The 15795-nt window shown below is 37.6% G+C and overlaps 2 protein-coding genes across 2 annotated transcripts; one reads left to right on the top strand and one right to left on the bottom strand.

Annotated features, from left to right (window-relative positions):
* The first annotated feature begins 743 nt into the window (after nucleotides 1-743).
* LOC131160621 (peptidyl-prolyl cis-trans isomerase CYP28, chloroplastic) lies at nucleotides 744-3684 on the top strand. Its single transcript, XM_058116464.1, has 2 exons — nucleotides 744-1771; nucleotides 3308-3684. Exons 1-2 carry the CDS (start codon nucleotides 1027-1029, stop codon nucleotides 3514-3516), a joined length of 954 nt encoding a protein of 317 aa, XP_057972447.1. The 5' UTR covers nucleotides 744-1026; the 3' UTR covers nucleotides 3517-3684.
* A 275-nt stretch (nucleotides 3685-3959) lies between these two features.
* On the bottom strand, nucleotides 3960-15319 carry LOC131160620 (lipase-like PAD4). Its single transcript, XM_058116463.1, has 4 exons — nucleotides 15184-15319; nucleotides 14732-15074; nucleotides 4993-5778; nucleotides 3960-4912 (listed from the first exon to the last, which is right to left on the bottom strand). Exons 1-4 carry the CDS (start codon nucleotides 15201-15203, stop codon nucleotides 4136-4138), a joined length of 1926 nt encoding a protein of 641 aa, XP_057972446.1. The 5' UTR covers nucleotides 15204-15319; the 3' UTR covers nucleotides 3960-4135.
* Nucleotides 15320-15795: the final 476 nt, after the last annotated feature.

Here is a 15795-nt window from a genome sequence, read left to right as displayed (position 1 = left end):
TAAATTTCTACGCTCCTTTCTATAATAAGAAGATTTTCTGACTTTTCTCAAATGAAATATCACTTAATTGAGGCCTCATGTTTGCTCCTTGATTTGAGGTCTTCCTCAGCAGAGTCAATATATGGATAAACCAAGGCAATCACATTCAGCTGCAATACACAAAGTACTTCAGTACTTGAAGGGTGCACCTAGACAGGGCCTTTTCTTTTCCACTATTTCTAATTTTGATCTCAAGGCCTTTTGGATTCAGATTGAGCTGAGTGTGTGGATACTAGAAGATCAATTACAGGTTTTTGTGTCTTCCTTGGTGATTCTTTAATTTCTTAGAAGTCCAAGAAGCAACAAACTGTCTCAAAATCATCAATTGAAGCATAATATAGGACTATGACCTCTACTACATGTGAGCTATTTTGGTTAATTTCTTTGTTGAAAGATTTTCAGATTCAACATTCAAAGTCAACTCTTGTATTTTGTGATAGTAAAGCAGTTCTTCATATTGCCATCAATCCCGTTTTTCATAAACGAACAAAACATATTGAAATAGACTCTCATATTGTGTGAGAAAAACTGCAATCCAATATAATCAAAACTTTTCTTGTTGCTTCTCATTCTCAACTCAACGACATCTTCATCAAAACACTTGGATTTCATCAATTTCATTCTTGTACCGAATATATATACTCCACCTAGAGTGAAAATATTAGAAATATATTTACATTTACATTTACATTTGTACATTTGCATTTCATTTGCATTTGTCTTCAACGGTGCATATAAATTCATGCTACTCTTGTATTTTGAGTGACACATAATGGAAGAAAATTCTCTCTCTCTCTCTCTCTCTCTCTCTCTCTCTCTCTACCAAAGATCTTCTTCTTTCTTTTTTATTTTTTCACAAACATATAAATTTTACAAAAAATAAAATAAAATCTAAATATAGATTTTCAATTACAATATTAAATATAGTAAATATGCATAAATTTAAATAACTTAACTATATAAAAATTATAGATATTGTTGTATGCAATGTTTCAAATCAAGACCTCAGGCTTAATGGGCTACTCTGCAACTGCATCCGTCATTCCCTCAACCTCCGCCCTCCTCCCCAGCCACAATCGCCGCCAAAGCCTCTCCTCAACTCTACAAACCCATTTCACGCGCCGTCCCCTCCTCCTCCTCTCCACAGCCCTCTCGCTCCCTCCCTCCCCCTCTTCCGCCATCGCCGCCGCACCGCCGCCGCCGCCGCCGCCGCCGCCGCCGGACACCACAATCACTGACAGAGTCTTCCTGGACTTCAGCCTCTGCCCCACCTCCTTCTCCCCGGGCCGAGCCCAGGACCCATACCCGTGCCCGGACCCGCAGCCCATGGGCCGCCTCATCCTCGGCCTCTATGGCAAGCTCCTCCCCCTCACTGTGTCCAACTTCAAAGCCATGTGTACGGGTTCCTCCGGTTCCTCCTACAAGGGCACTCTGGTCCAGAAAATCTTCCCCGGACAGTACTTCCTCGCCGGCCGGCAGGGCCGCCGTGACAAGGGCGAGGTTCCTCGGCCAGTGGATCTGGCCCGGAACAAGGAGACCGTCGATTATCGGGCCTTCGTTCTTCCGCACTCGAGACCCGGGCTTGTTTCGCTGTGTTTATCGGAGAATGACGACGACGACGAGATTAAGTTGGATCCCAATTATCACAATGTTGAGTTTTTGATCACGACGGGGCCTGGCCCGTGCCCTCAGCTTGATTCTAAGAACATTGTTTTCGGAACAGTTGTTGAAGGTACATTGAGATATTACTGAGTTTCTAAATTTTTGATGCATTTGATGCTGATAATGATAAGTTTTGGGAAAATATCTGTTTCCATTGCTCTCGTGATTTTATATTGCTTTCTGTGCATTATGATAATGATATGGGTATTGTATTTTTTGCATTGTTGGATGTTGTTTGGTTATTATTATTGTTATTTTTGAAGATTTAGCTCTAGTTTATGATTGAATAGTTCATCTTATTCAGAATTAACCTTGCCCTTTGCTTTTGAATTTGATTAATCCTTTTTGTGTTGTGGAGTACATTTTCCAGATTGCTTCAGCCTTCCAATATGTTGGGTTGATCCTGTTTTGTCCATTGCATCTATGAAAATCTTTTATCCCCAAGAAACTCAAAAGATTGTTGCTTTCTTATGATTAACTGTATTCAATACATATATGTAACTCAGTGATTTACATTCATGAAGTCACAATTGCTCATTTTGTGTACTGGTTTTGTCCCTGCCTTTCTATTTGTGTTCAAGCAATCCTTACTCCTTCTTGTGTTACCTGTTTTACCTTCTCCTGGTTTCCCTTTATTTGAAGTTTACCATGTATGATTTGTTTGAAAACCAATAAGCTGTTTGGTACTGTTATACTGGTATCTAAATCAGCATACCCACATTCTTCCCCATTTTAAAGCAAGCAATATACGCCATCCTCTTGATCTTTTGAATACCATAGTGATCCCCTATTCTAAATGAAAATTGGTCCTTGCCTCGGGACCATTGTCAAGGTCCTCGAGAAAAAATTTTGAGGTTGAACAGTAGCAGCTGACAGCTCAGCCTTTGGCTTTTGAGCTTCAGGCACCTATATTGGTGTGATTTTGCATGAAGCACTTGAACTCTGTTTTAATTCATAAGCCAAATTTAGCCAGAGCAATCAAATTGTGAGCCATCATTATACAAGGTGGTTCACGACACGTTCTCATTTTTGTTTTGCATCCCTCTAATCCATGTTCTTGGTAATATTGATCCTATGCTTTCAACTTTTTGATGGACCTCTTGCGGATATTATAGGCAATGATATTCTCTTTGAAGATTTTAAAATTAGGGATTTTGTATAAATTAATAATTTTAGATATTTTAGGATTTTAGTTAGTTTGGGGTTATTTTGAAGCTTTAGATACTTTAAGGTTGTTTTATTAATTATTTGTTTTAGTTGTAATGTTGGGTGTATAAGTACTTTGTTTTTGTATTGTATGAAGGGAGTTATCAAATTCGAATTCAGAACTGTGTCTCTTCCCTCTCTCCCATTTCTTCTCTCCCTTCTTTCTTTTTCTCTACCTTATTTCTCTCTTATTCCCTGAAATACCCTGCTGTCCTGCTTCAGCTTTACATTAGAATAATTTTTGAAAAACTACCTTGTGATTTAACCATACAAGTTCAGTTAATAAAAGGGATAGTGTCCATGAATTGGACTCCCAACATCTTTTAGAATGCTCACATGAATTTTTTCCCCCATTATTAGCAAGTACATGTCTCACCATCTCAGTTGAATTGGTTTCCAGGGTTAGATGTGGTGACAGCCATAGCTTCCATTCCCACTTACAAACCAGCTGAAAGAATACGACAATTTAATGAATTGGCTGAGTTTCTTGGTGATGAAAGAGCCCAAACTGCCCGAGCAATATGGAACAGGCCTATTGAGACAGTGTATATCAGTGACTCTGGAGAACTCAAAGTGGCAAAGCCATCCCTTTCACCTAGCCTGCCATAATAATATAATGCCATTACTAACAATCAGTAAGGAATAACTGCATTTATATATTACTTTGATGTAAATTACTTTTTCTTAGAATTATAATCTGTTGTAAATTATATTTAAGATAGAAAGAAATGACTTCGTATAAAATCTTCAATAAAAATTCTTTGGGGTTGGAATAAAGGGAACTTGTTTCTTGATATTCAATTCATCTCTTTTGTTTTTCTTTAGGAGCTTTAACGGTCTGAGATTTGGATTTGTTTGAATTTAAATAAAAATTAATATAATTTTGTATTCCATTTTGTTTAAATTCATGCGAATCCAAATTCAAGATCTGAATTCGAAACTCCAAAACATAGGGTTAATATTATCTTAAAGTCATTTTTAATGTATCAATGCTCTCTATTTCCATATAGGCTTTAGGTATATATGCTCTATCTAGTTTGCTAGGCTGATGATGGCTGAAAAGAAACAAGTTACTTCATAAATGTAAGCTGAGGAATATTCCAAGAGCTAGTTGCACTGCTCTTTTAATTCATGCGCAATTAGAAAGCCTATATGCATATCATATCAGCCTCATTAGGTACCTATAATTATAAGCTAAGGTAACCCATTTGAGGAATTAACCTGGAAACTAGCATATGAAGGAAACTGCAGAATGTGATTTAAATTCTCTCCATTCTTCCACCCACACGCTATAGCTTGAATTCTTTGCAAGAACATCCCTAGAGACCTCCTTACTCTCAATTAATCTGTTGGCATATCGTTCAAACTCTTTCATATTCTCCCATATCAGAGCCAATTTCATCATGTCATTCTCTCTCCTGGCATTTTCAAGCCATTCCCTGGCTTCTTCCACCTTTGCCCAAAAACATGAATCTTGTGTTAAACTTGCAAACTTGCTTCTTGGATATGTATTTTCTTCCTCGCCAGGCAGCTTCCTCTCTCTCCACCACCTATCAAAAACCTCAAACCTCCTCTGTCTGCCGTACTTTATATAGTGTCCCTTGCTACGGTGCATCCTGTTTCGATAATACTCTGCGATCTCCAGTGGCTCCACCAGGAGCTTGTAAAACTGGGATGCGTTCACCCATTTTGCTCGCTTTGAGAAATCCTGTGGCAGTTTATTGGTATCCAGCATCTGGATTACTTCATTCCAGAACTGGGCAAGCTTTATCCGGTTCATATTGACTTTAAAGTGTTTCTTCGAAGCTCCTCTTAGCTTGTACAAATCATAGTAGCCCATCTGATCCTCGCTCTCATCACAAGATGTTTTATACCACTCTATCTGGGCTCTGTAAGGCGTTATCTTGGATAAGCTGATAGCCAGATTAGCACTGTTCAGATATGGAGTGCGACCCAGCCGCCTTGCTATCTTCAGGCAATCTTTGGCCGCCCCAGCAACCACATCCTGACAGTTTTAAGTTCATCAAAGATCATATTAGGGGATATCTCTATACATACACATTATACACAGTGTACTACATGTACCTCGGTGGCTATTCCTGAGGACTGCAAAGCCAAGTGAAGCCCTGCTTCATAGCTAGATTTTGGAAGCTCCTCTGTTTGAACAGCAGTGTCGGTCCCCTTCAAAAACTGCAGGGAGATCTTTGCAACATACTCCCCATACCTGAGGTGATCCTCAATACTTGAACTGGCTGAGCTCGTTATAAACATCAAATGCAGCATATAAGCAATAGCTGCTGCATTATCCAGACAGATTGCTCCCGCCTCCTGGGAACAAAAGAAATAGTTCCCAAATGGCCAAAATGATGAACTAGTTGGAACGTAGTTTCTGATGTTGTATCCCAACGGATATGCTTTTGCCAGTGCCTCCCTGAGATGACCCATGACACAGTTAAACACCATCAGTGTGGCTTTCTGGAACTGATCAGGTACTTGTGTTACATCGAGGCTGCCCAAGTGCAGAGAGGTGATCAACAATTGCCAGAACTGGTGCAGGAAATGGAGGGCTGCTTGGTCAGCTAAAGGTAGCCGGAGGGGAGGAGGAAAGAGCAGCCTTGGCACAATGTCGTGTTTGGAGACGACGTGGCAGAAGTTGCCACCCCATCTTGCCCGAAGAATGGCTCGGGAGAGGGACCCATTTCCGAGCAATGGGGAGCCGAAGGTGATGCAGAGGACTTGGAGCTGGGAAGAAGAGATGGAGTGCAGGTAACTGAGCAGCCAAAGGGCAGCAAGGGAGGCAGTTGCTCCACCTATGGAGTGGCCTGTCATGATGATTGACTTTAGCCTGCTGTTTCCTATAATTCCCCCCATCTGCAGATATGTTTGTACAAATGATAATCAATTATATGAAATCTCATGAGGAACAAAGATTTTTAGAACTCCAGAAGTGATTTTTAAATTTTTATTTATTTATTTTGCAGTCTTTCTTAGTTTTGTGACAAATTTGTGATGATGAAATTTAGAAGAATTTTAATATAAAGCTACTGAAGTTTCAATAAATTGTACATTACTATATGAAGTTTCAAATGTAACTGGTTCAATCATAAATTTTCAATTTCAATTTTGATGAAATTTGTAAATAGAAAATGATTTGAATTAACTTGAGCTAGTGTTTGGGAGCATTGATGATTTGGTTTTGGGAGAATTTGGATAAATTTCAATACAATTTTATTCATCTTATCCAAATTAAATACAACTTTTCATTCAAACCCTCTTCAAACATCGAGTGAATGTGGAATTTAATAATCAAATATGTGTGGGTTTTTGCATCATGTTGGACGTGGGTAGGTAAAGAAGCTAGTTAAGGAAACTAGGATTAGATTAGCAACTTTTGGAATATAGGGACACTTATGGGTAAAAACATGGAAGTTGTAGACACAATGATTAGAAAAAGAATTAATATAATTTGTCTTCAAGAAACTAAGTGGGTGGGGGAGAAAGTTAGAGAAATTGATAAATCAGGTTTAAACTTGTGGAAAAGGAAAACATAAGAATGGAGAAGGAATTATTGTAGACAAAAACTTAAAAGATAGCGTTGTTAATGTAAACAGAGTAGGAGATAGAATTATAAAAATCAAGATTGTATTAAATATCATTAGTGCTTATGTTCCTCAAGTAGGCTTAACAGAAAATCTTAAGAGACAATTTTGAGAAAGATATAAATAGTATTAAACAAAGTATACAAGAGACTAAGAAAATATTTATAGGAGGAGAAATCTGAATGGACACGTTAGAAGGGATGTTAGCTAGTTCTATTAAATAGATAGTAAAAGAGATTTTAGGTGAATCAAGGGGTAGATTCTCGAATAGCAAAGAAAGTTGGTGGTGGGATATAGATATCCAAAAAGCCGTAAAGATAAAAAAAATTTGGTATAAAACGTGACAAAAATGCAGAAATATGGATAACTTTGAAAAGTATAAGGAGATGAGAAAATATGCAAATATGGTTGTTAGTGAAGTTAAATACAAATCATTTAATAGTTTGTACGATAGATTAGATACAAAAGAAGGGGAAAAAAATATATTTAAACTTGTTAAAGTTAGATAAATGAAGACTAAAAACTTAGGAAATGCAAATTGTATAAAAAGTGAGTATGATATTGTCTTGGTTAAGGACGAAGACATTAAAGAAAGATGGTGAAATTACTTTAGTAAGTTGTTTAATGAAAACCAAATAGAAGACTTAAACTTAGATTTGACAAATAAGGAAAAGACTAAAAATATTAGATTTATTCACAAAATTAGAGTTAACAAAGTTAAGTTTGCACTAAAAAAGATGAAAAATGAGAAAGCTATAGGACCGGATAAAGGAGATATTCAAAATTGTAATAATTATCGCAGAATTAAACTTATGAATCATACGATGAAACTATAGGAAAGAGTAGTTGAACAAAGATTAAGATTAGAATGAAAGTCTTAGAAAATCAATTTGGTTTTATGCCTAAGAGATCTACCATAGAAGTTATATATCTTTTAGGGAAAAAAAGTTTATGTAGTAGGTATATTGATGTCATTAATGATATGTACGATAAAGTAATGACTAGTGTAAGGACTATAGATGGAGAAATTAGAGAATTTCCAATCACCATAGGTATACATCAAGGGCCTACTTTGAGCTCTTATCTTTTTGCTTTAGTGATGGACCAACTAACTGAGAGTATTCAAAATGATATTGTATTAATTGATGAAACTAGAGGCAAAGTAGAGACTGAGTTAGAATTATCGAGAGAAGCTTTAGAATCTAGAGGTTTTAGGATAAGTAGAAATGAGACAAAATATATGAAATATAATTTTAGTAATAGTAGAAGGAATATTGGACATAAAGTTAAATTTGATGATGAAGAAATAAATAACACTTGTAAATTTCGATATCTTGGATCTATTATGCAAGCTAAAGGAGAAATTGAAGATGATGTAAGGCATAAAGTTAAAGCAGGTTAGGTAAAATAGAGAAGTGCTTCAAGTGTGTTTTGTGATCATAGAATACTCTTAAAATTAAAAAGGAAATTTTATAGGATGACTATAAGACCAATTATGCTATATGGATCAGAATGTTGGGTAACGAAGAAACTGAATATCCAAAAAGTAAAAGTTGTCGAGATGAGAATGCTTAGATGAATGTGTGGTATAACACTGAAAGATAAATTAAGGAATGAACATATTCGTGGTAAGTTAGGTGTAACTCATATAGAAGATAAGATACGAAAGGGACGCCTCAGATGATATAGACACTTGCAATGTATGCCACATGGTGCACTAGTCCGAAAGAGCGAGTTAGTTACTGTGAGGGGTAGTAGAAGAGGTAGGGGAGAAAGAGTGAGTTAGTTACTGTAGGGGGCAGTAGAAGAGGTAGGGATAAACTTAAAATAACTTGGAAGGAGATAGTGAGTAAGGATTTAATAGCCCTACATCTGTCAAAAGAAATGGTCCATGATCGCATCAATTGGCGGAAAATGATTCATATAGTAGACCCCACCTAGTGAGACTTAAAGCTTGATGTTGTTGTTGCTACTATTTTATTTATTTTAATATCAAATACTATTAAAAAAATAATATTTATCCTAATTAAGAAAACTTAAGAGTTGATGATGCGCAAGATTAATTTTTTGTTAATTGATGCTTTATGAATTTAATTTTCTTACTCATTTTTTTGAATAATCGAACATGGTTTTTTTTTATCAAATATTCTTCATGTTCCAAAAGTTTAATTTAGTTGTTTTGGGAAGCATGAACATTATGTCGTAGACTTAAATTTATAAAAATTTTGACAAAATATATGTACTTCATTTGTGTAAATTTACATAAATCTAAATCTAATAGTGAAATTTCAGTCTAGCAAATAAATTGCACTTAAGAGTAAAAATTTCAAGATTTGAAATTCGAGTGTGTTAGAGATGGAGCCAAGAGATAGCTGGAGACACGTTGCTGAGTCAGAAAACGCGTGGAATTTATTCTCCATTTAATCTCTTCATTTTAACTTCCAATTTGTATTGATTTGTATTGATTGTCATTTAAACTTCCAAGCCTATAAAAAGAGGGCTGTGGAAGATGTTTTATATAGCTCAGAGTAGCACAAAACAGTGCAAAGAGAGCAGAGAAGTTCAGAGAGAGCTGAGAGGAAGAAGGGAGGAAGAGAGAGAGAGAATTGTAACATTTTTCGGCGAGTTAGTGAATAGTTGGTGTATGCTCCGTGGACGTAGGTCGTTATTGACCGAACCACGTAAATTTCTTAGTGTCACTTTGATCTGGATGCTCACAGGTTCCTAACAAGTGGTATCAGAGCCGACGGTTCGTAACTCTGGGTGAGCGACATCGTAAAAGTCGAGACGGGAAGCTAATTCTCCTGACGTGCTAACAGTTGGAGGACCAAGTGTGTGACTGAGGCCAATAAGGATCATCTAGATTGCGGATGGATCCGAATGGGGTCAAGACGTGGGAGGTAGGATTGGTTTGGAGGCACGTGGAATGCAATCTGAGGCACGTAAGATGCCAGTGGTAGGACCCACTTGAGCAACTATTGGAGAATTGTCCCAGAAAGGAGACGGTTTCCGTTCAAGGGGGAGCAAGAACTCACAAGTGAGGGGAAGATTGTAGAGAATTCCACTTGTGAGCTTGTCCCACATTGAAAAATTAAAGTGGATAATGGGTGCTTATATACATGGATGGACCCAAGATCCAATTAGCTTGAGCTTTTGGGTCAAATTGGTGTTCACCTGTGTGTATCAAGCCCACCCATGGGCTCCTCCGGTCCTAACAAGTGGTATCAAAGCCCGGTTGGAGCAGAAAAGCCAGATTGGAAGTGATCCCGAAATTTAGAGCTCAGTCCAGTAGATCAAACTGTGTTTTGAGGCCACCATCACATTCAGCTCACCGAGACGAAGAGAAGGGTGCAATCCGGAGCTCGAACGGAGTTTTGCAGACGCCACATGCGCCCCCACGCGCCTTGCCAGAGCAAGATGCCTCTCCCCGCGCCAGCGAACACATCCTCACGCGTTGCACGCATCTTCTTCGCCCGTTCCGCCTCGACTTGACCCGGTCCACTACCTGATCCGAACCGGCAAGAGACTCAGACCCGGGTGGACCCGAGATTCAATCCTTGCCCCGGATCCGACCCGCCGCTCAGAATCGGCCACATCATCATTGCTGCGTCAGCTACCACGCTAGCAAGGCCACATCAGCAGAAGAGCGCCACGTCAGCGCTGCCACGATAGCAGGGCCACGTCAGCAGAAGAGCGCCACGTCAGCCGGAGCACCACGTTAGCAGGGGCTACGTCAGATGATGGGACCCACACCGCCACGTCACCAATGGGACCCACCTCTGCCATATCATCAGGGTGCCACATCAGCTCCAAGTCAGCAGTTGCCACGTCTGCAGTGCCACATCAGCAAGCTTGATCAGGTTTGACCAAACTTTGACTGAGCTTTTCGGAGTCGTTTTGGGTCCGTTTTTCGAGCGACTTGAACGATTTCTAGGGTTTTCGATCGTTATGGATCCAACCGTGCTATCCATTTGAGCTAATTCCATTTCTAGATTAGCAAATTGATATGTCGAATGAAAATAACTCAAAAATTGAAATGTTCAACGGGAACAATTTCGGTTTTTGGAAGATGCAGATAGAAGATTATTTGTTTGGGAAGGAATTGCACTTACCGTTGAAGGGTAAGCCAACATCCATGAACGAGGAAGAGTGGGAGTTGCTTGATCGAAAAGCCCTCGGAGTCATCAGAATGACGTTGTCGAAATCTGTGGCGTTTAATATCAAGCATATAACATCTACCAAGTCTCTGATAGATGCGCTCTCTAATATGTACGAGCGGTCTTCAACCGCAAACAAGGTACATCTCATGAAAAGACTATTTACAATGAACATGTCTGCACGTGAGAGTTTCAGTAGGCATTTGAATAACTTCAATTTGTCTGATCAACTCGCCTCAGTCGGGATAATGTTTGATAATGAGATTCGGGATCTACTGATTCTCAGTCAGTTGCCTAAAAATTGGAATGGTGTCGTCACTGCCATCAGTAGTTTCGCAGGAAAATCGAAACTTGTATACGATGAGGTCGTCAGCATGATTTTGATGGAGGAAATAAGAATGCAATCGAACCATAACTCCAATTGGAGTTCAGCCTTAAACATGGAGAGTCGAGGCAGAGGAAACAGGCATGGATGATCAAATAACCGCGGCAGATCTAGGCCCAGGCGGTCTCAATCCGGAAATCCCAGAGGTACTCAGAACACAGGTTCCTAGAGCACTAAAGTTATTGAGTGCTGGAACTGTAGAAAGACTGGTCATTACAAGAACTAGTGCAGGAGTCAGAATAAAGAATTCGAGATGAGGGTAAAGACAGAAGCAAATATTGCTTCCGGGAATGATGAGATTTTGATCTGCTCTTTGGAGAGCAAGCAGAAGTCTTGGGTCTTAGACTCCGGAGCCTCATCTCATGCCACATGCTATAGAGATTGCCTAGAGGAGTACACACTAGGTAATTTTGGTAAGGTGTACCTTGGCAACGATCAACCTTGCGACGTAAACGACAAAAGAGTTGTGAAGATCAGTATAAACGGGTCAGTATGAAAACTGAAGGACGTCAGGTATATTTCAAACCTGAGAAAGAATTTGATCTCAGTTGGTTAGTTGGCAGATGAGGGATACACAACGAAATTCATTGGCAATGAATGGAAAGTTTCAAAAGGTGTACTAACGATTGCACGAGGTAAGAAAAGTGGAACACTTTTTCTAACCTCCAATGCCTCCATGTCTATTTTAGTTGTTGCAGAAAATGGCGACAGCAACATCTGGCACCAACGACTTGGTCACATGAGCGAGAAAGGACTCAGGGTGATGCACTCAAAGGAAAAATTGAGTGGTCTACAGTCAGTGCAGGTTGACATGTGTGAGGATTGTATAGTCAGGAAACAGAAGAGGGTTAGTTTTCAGATAAACACCCATGAATGTGTTGGGACACATTAGCAGAATACCGAGAATCCTCAGGTGGAGGAACCAGTGGAGCAGATCGTCGTACCACCATCTCCTACTCCAATTCCGGAGCTTAGGAGATCTACTTGGTCTCATATACCAGACAGAAGGTATATTGATTACTTACTTCCTACAGATGGAGGAGAGCCCGAATGCAATGATAAAACATGTCAGGTGGCAGATACGAGCAAGTGGGAGCTTGTGATGAAGGATGAGATGAAGTCCCTCACCTCCAACAGAATGTGGAAGTTGCCCAAAGGCCTTCACAACAAGTGGGTGTACAGAATCGAAGAGGAGCATGACGTCTCCAGAAGATACAAGTCTCAGTTGGTAATTAAAGACTTCGAACAGAAGAAATGGATTGACTACACTGGCATTTTTAAACCAGTTGTGAAGATGACAGCCATCAAATTAGTCCGCAGAAATCGAGCAGACAGGAAGATGGCGACTACAAAGAAGCTGAAGTTGTGTTTAACTTCAGTTGGTCTTCATGCCCGAAGACATATTTTGAGCACATCATTTATTCATGATACTGGTTGAGAAGGTGTCTCTGTCTCCAAGTGGGAGATTGTTAGAGATGGAGCCAAGAGACAGCTGGAAACACGTTGCTGAGTCAGAAAACGTGTGGAATTTATTCTCCATTTAATCTCTTCATTTTAACTTCCAATTTGTATTGATTTGTATTGATTATCATTTAAACTTCCAAGCCTATAAAAAGAGGGTTGTGGAAGATGTTTTATATAGCTCAGAGTAGCACAGAACAGTGCAGAGAGAGCAGAGAAGCTCAGAGAGAGCTGAGAGAAAGAAAGGAGGAAGAGAGAGAGAGAATTGTAATATTTTCCGGCGAGTTAGTAAATAGTTGCCACGTAAATTTCTTGGTGTCACTTTGATCTGGATGCTCACAGGTTCCTAACAGAGTGAACTTCGACAAATTCAATATAATTTTATATTATATTATATCTTATCTAAATTCATACAACGTTCAAACTCTAAACTCCTATACGTAAGGTTCGGGCTCGAGTTTTGTTGTGTAATTTAACCTATTCATCTTTCAATTCCATTCAAGGAAAAGCCATCACATACTTGTTTTTGTTTGCTTGTCTCATTGGGCTTGAATGAAGACATTCTAAATGAATGTGCTTCCATTCCTCATGTTGTATGATTGATTGATTGATTTTACAATAATAGAATTATAAAATAATTATTTTATCAAATCACTGTAGATTATATTATGCCATGAATGGCAGCAAGTGGTCTATGGCTCTATTGTATATGTCATTTTCAACTAAAACCAAACAATGCCCTATCTTTTTTATAAATCATCTTTCCTTCTTTTTTGTCTTTTTTTATTACCAAAAATAAAGCAACTTTCAACCTTGCCCTTATCAAATTGAGGTGGCTCTCCTACACTAATTTTGTAGCCTTGTGGGCACACCTTTATTTAATTTTTAATTTTTTATTATTTTTTTGAGTCATCGAATCGTACTGAGTTAGAGTCATGCAAGGAGACATCGAGTTTAAGTTGCGCAACTAAAAATAGCGTATTCCTTTTTTTTTTTATCTCATAATTCGAATTTATCAAATTACTCAATAATTGAGAAACACACATTATTCATGCGATTCGTAGTATTAACTTTAAGAACATAATAAAACTACATTTGAGAGCATTAATTTTAGTTTGAGTATTTTACTGTATCAACTTAACTCGAACACACTATTAAGATGAACTGGTTGTACCTATCACAATTAACATCATATATTTCAAAACATTTCCGTAGAGAATAAAACTCGTAGATAGTTATTTAAAAATATATTAATTTATAAATTATTCATTAATTAAATAAAAATTTTATTTTAATTAAAGGCATTTTAACAAAGATAGAATGATAATTGTGTTGATTTCTTTTTTTTAATTGTTGATTTCAACCACACAGATATTTTATGCTTGCCCCAACCAACGCGACTTTGGCTAGTGCGAGCATCAGCTTTAAGGCGCGTTTGGCGTGGGTTAAAAAGAACGAAAGGTGGGGAGACTTGCCCCCCAACTTTCTACGTTGACCTCTCTGGAGAAGATATTTTTAAAGGGTAAGAGAGAATTTATTTATTTTTCTTATATTTTTAAAATGCAAAAACTTATTTCTGACTAAAAATTATAAAAAATTAGATATGATTATGTGTAAGATTAAATTTTTATTTATGAATTTGATATTTTTTTATTTTCTTTCTTTATCTTTCTGGATAAAATCAAATATGAAAATAAGGATTATTGAATATTTTTCTTTCATTTTTTTGATATATTTTAGTTCCAAACGAGACTTAAATGATGGGATAGTTCGATTAAGAAATTTTTTTGAAAAAATGAAAAAAAAAGAAAAATAAAAAGAAAATTTATTTTTTAAAATATTTTTTTATTTATTAAATATTATTTAAAATAAAAATTATTTAATATGACTAAAAATTAAGAAAAATTAAATATTAATAATGTGTAAAATTAACTCAATCATTTTCAAAATTATTCAACTCAGATCCAACTTGATTGCAAATTGTTAAAATTCAATTTAAACTCTAATAAATGCAATTTAATTATAAATTAACTTAAAATGCATATCTAAAAATATATAATATATATAATATTAAATATATATCTAAAATATAATAAAATATAAAATTTTAATATTATGAATTTTGAATTCAACTCCTTAATTTACTGTAGATCGAATTCTAATAAAACTGCTCGAATACAATTGATATAATAATAATATTATTAATTAATTAATTAACTAACCTGGTTTTGGAAAGTTGGGGAGCCATACATGGTCATGAAGAGATGCAACATTCCGGCGTGAACCATGACGGGCTCTTCCCCCTCCCCGTCTTCGCCGCCGTGAACCGCCGCGAAAATCCCATTTCCGGCGCTATCCAACCGCGCCAAATTGCTGAAACCCATCACGTCCAACCCCCCCTCCGCCGTCTGGATGCCGGAAAACGCCACGTACCTCACGCCCTCGACCTGATCTGTCACGAAACTCCCCGGCGCCGCCGCGTTCGCGAGGCCGCACAGCCTCCATGACTCCGACATCAGCGGCGTCGATGCCAGAAACGCCGCCAGCATCTCGCTGGTCTCGAACCTGCGCAGAAGCAATATTAATAGAATTAATGGAAGATGTGAAGATTAATCGAAGAGAAAATTCAAAGTCTACTTCTAATTCCTGTTGAAAATCCCGGCGAGGCACTTACGGTGAGTCTTCAGCTTCCATATTTTAGTTGAGGTATGCTTCTTCCTGCTTTCCTCTTTTTCTTTTTGTGTGGGGAATTTTATAAGTGGGGGTATTAAAATGTTAAATTACGCTAAGGCCCTTGAAAATTAAAATTGCATAAATTCCACAATCTCAAACTATGGCCTTTTGGCCCAGGTTTTACATTTGTATGTAAATTTCGATTTCAAATTGTATCGCTACCAATTTCAAATTCATAAAAATAATTTTAATTTTTTCATATCTTTAGTCTCAATGAGAGATTTTAGATAAAATTATTTGTAACACCCCAACCTAGATCTGCCAATAAGTACTGCGTCTCTGCTCTTTCATCTGGACCAGACAATAAGGGGACAAGTCTTATCGAACTAATGACTAATCCCACAGGCCAATACGTGTCATTTTTAGCGTGTTTTGTCCTTATTCATATATTTTCTGAGAAAACTTTTCGAAAGGTACACCTTATTGATATTGATATATAAATTTCGATTTCAATTTGTCTCGCTACCAATCTCAAATTCATAAAAACAATTTTAATTTTGTCATATCTTTAGTCTCAATTAGAGATTTTAGATAAAAAATTTATACGAATAAT

Source organism: Malania oleifera, chromosome 7, assembly GCF_029873635.1.
Source record: "Malania oleifera isolate guangnan ecotype guangnan chromosome 7, ASM2987363v1, whole genome shotgun sequence".
Lineage (NCBI taxonomy): Eukaryota > Viridiplantae > Streptophyta > Magnoliopsida > Santalales > Ximeniaceae > Malania > Malania oleifera.
Note: the sequence above shows the minus strand (reverse complement) of the source record. Positions and strands in the feature narration are given on the sequence as shown.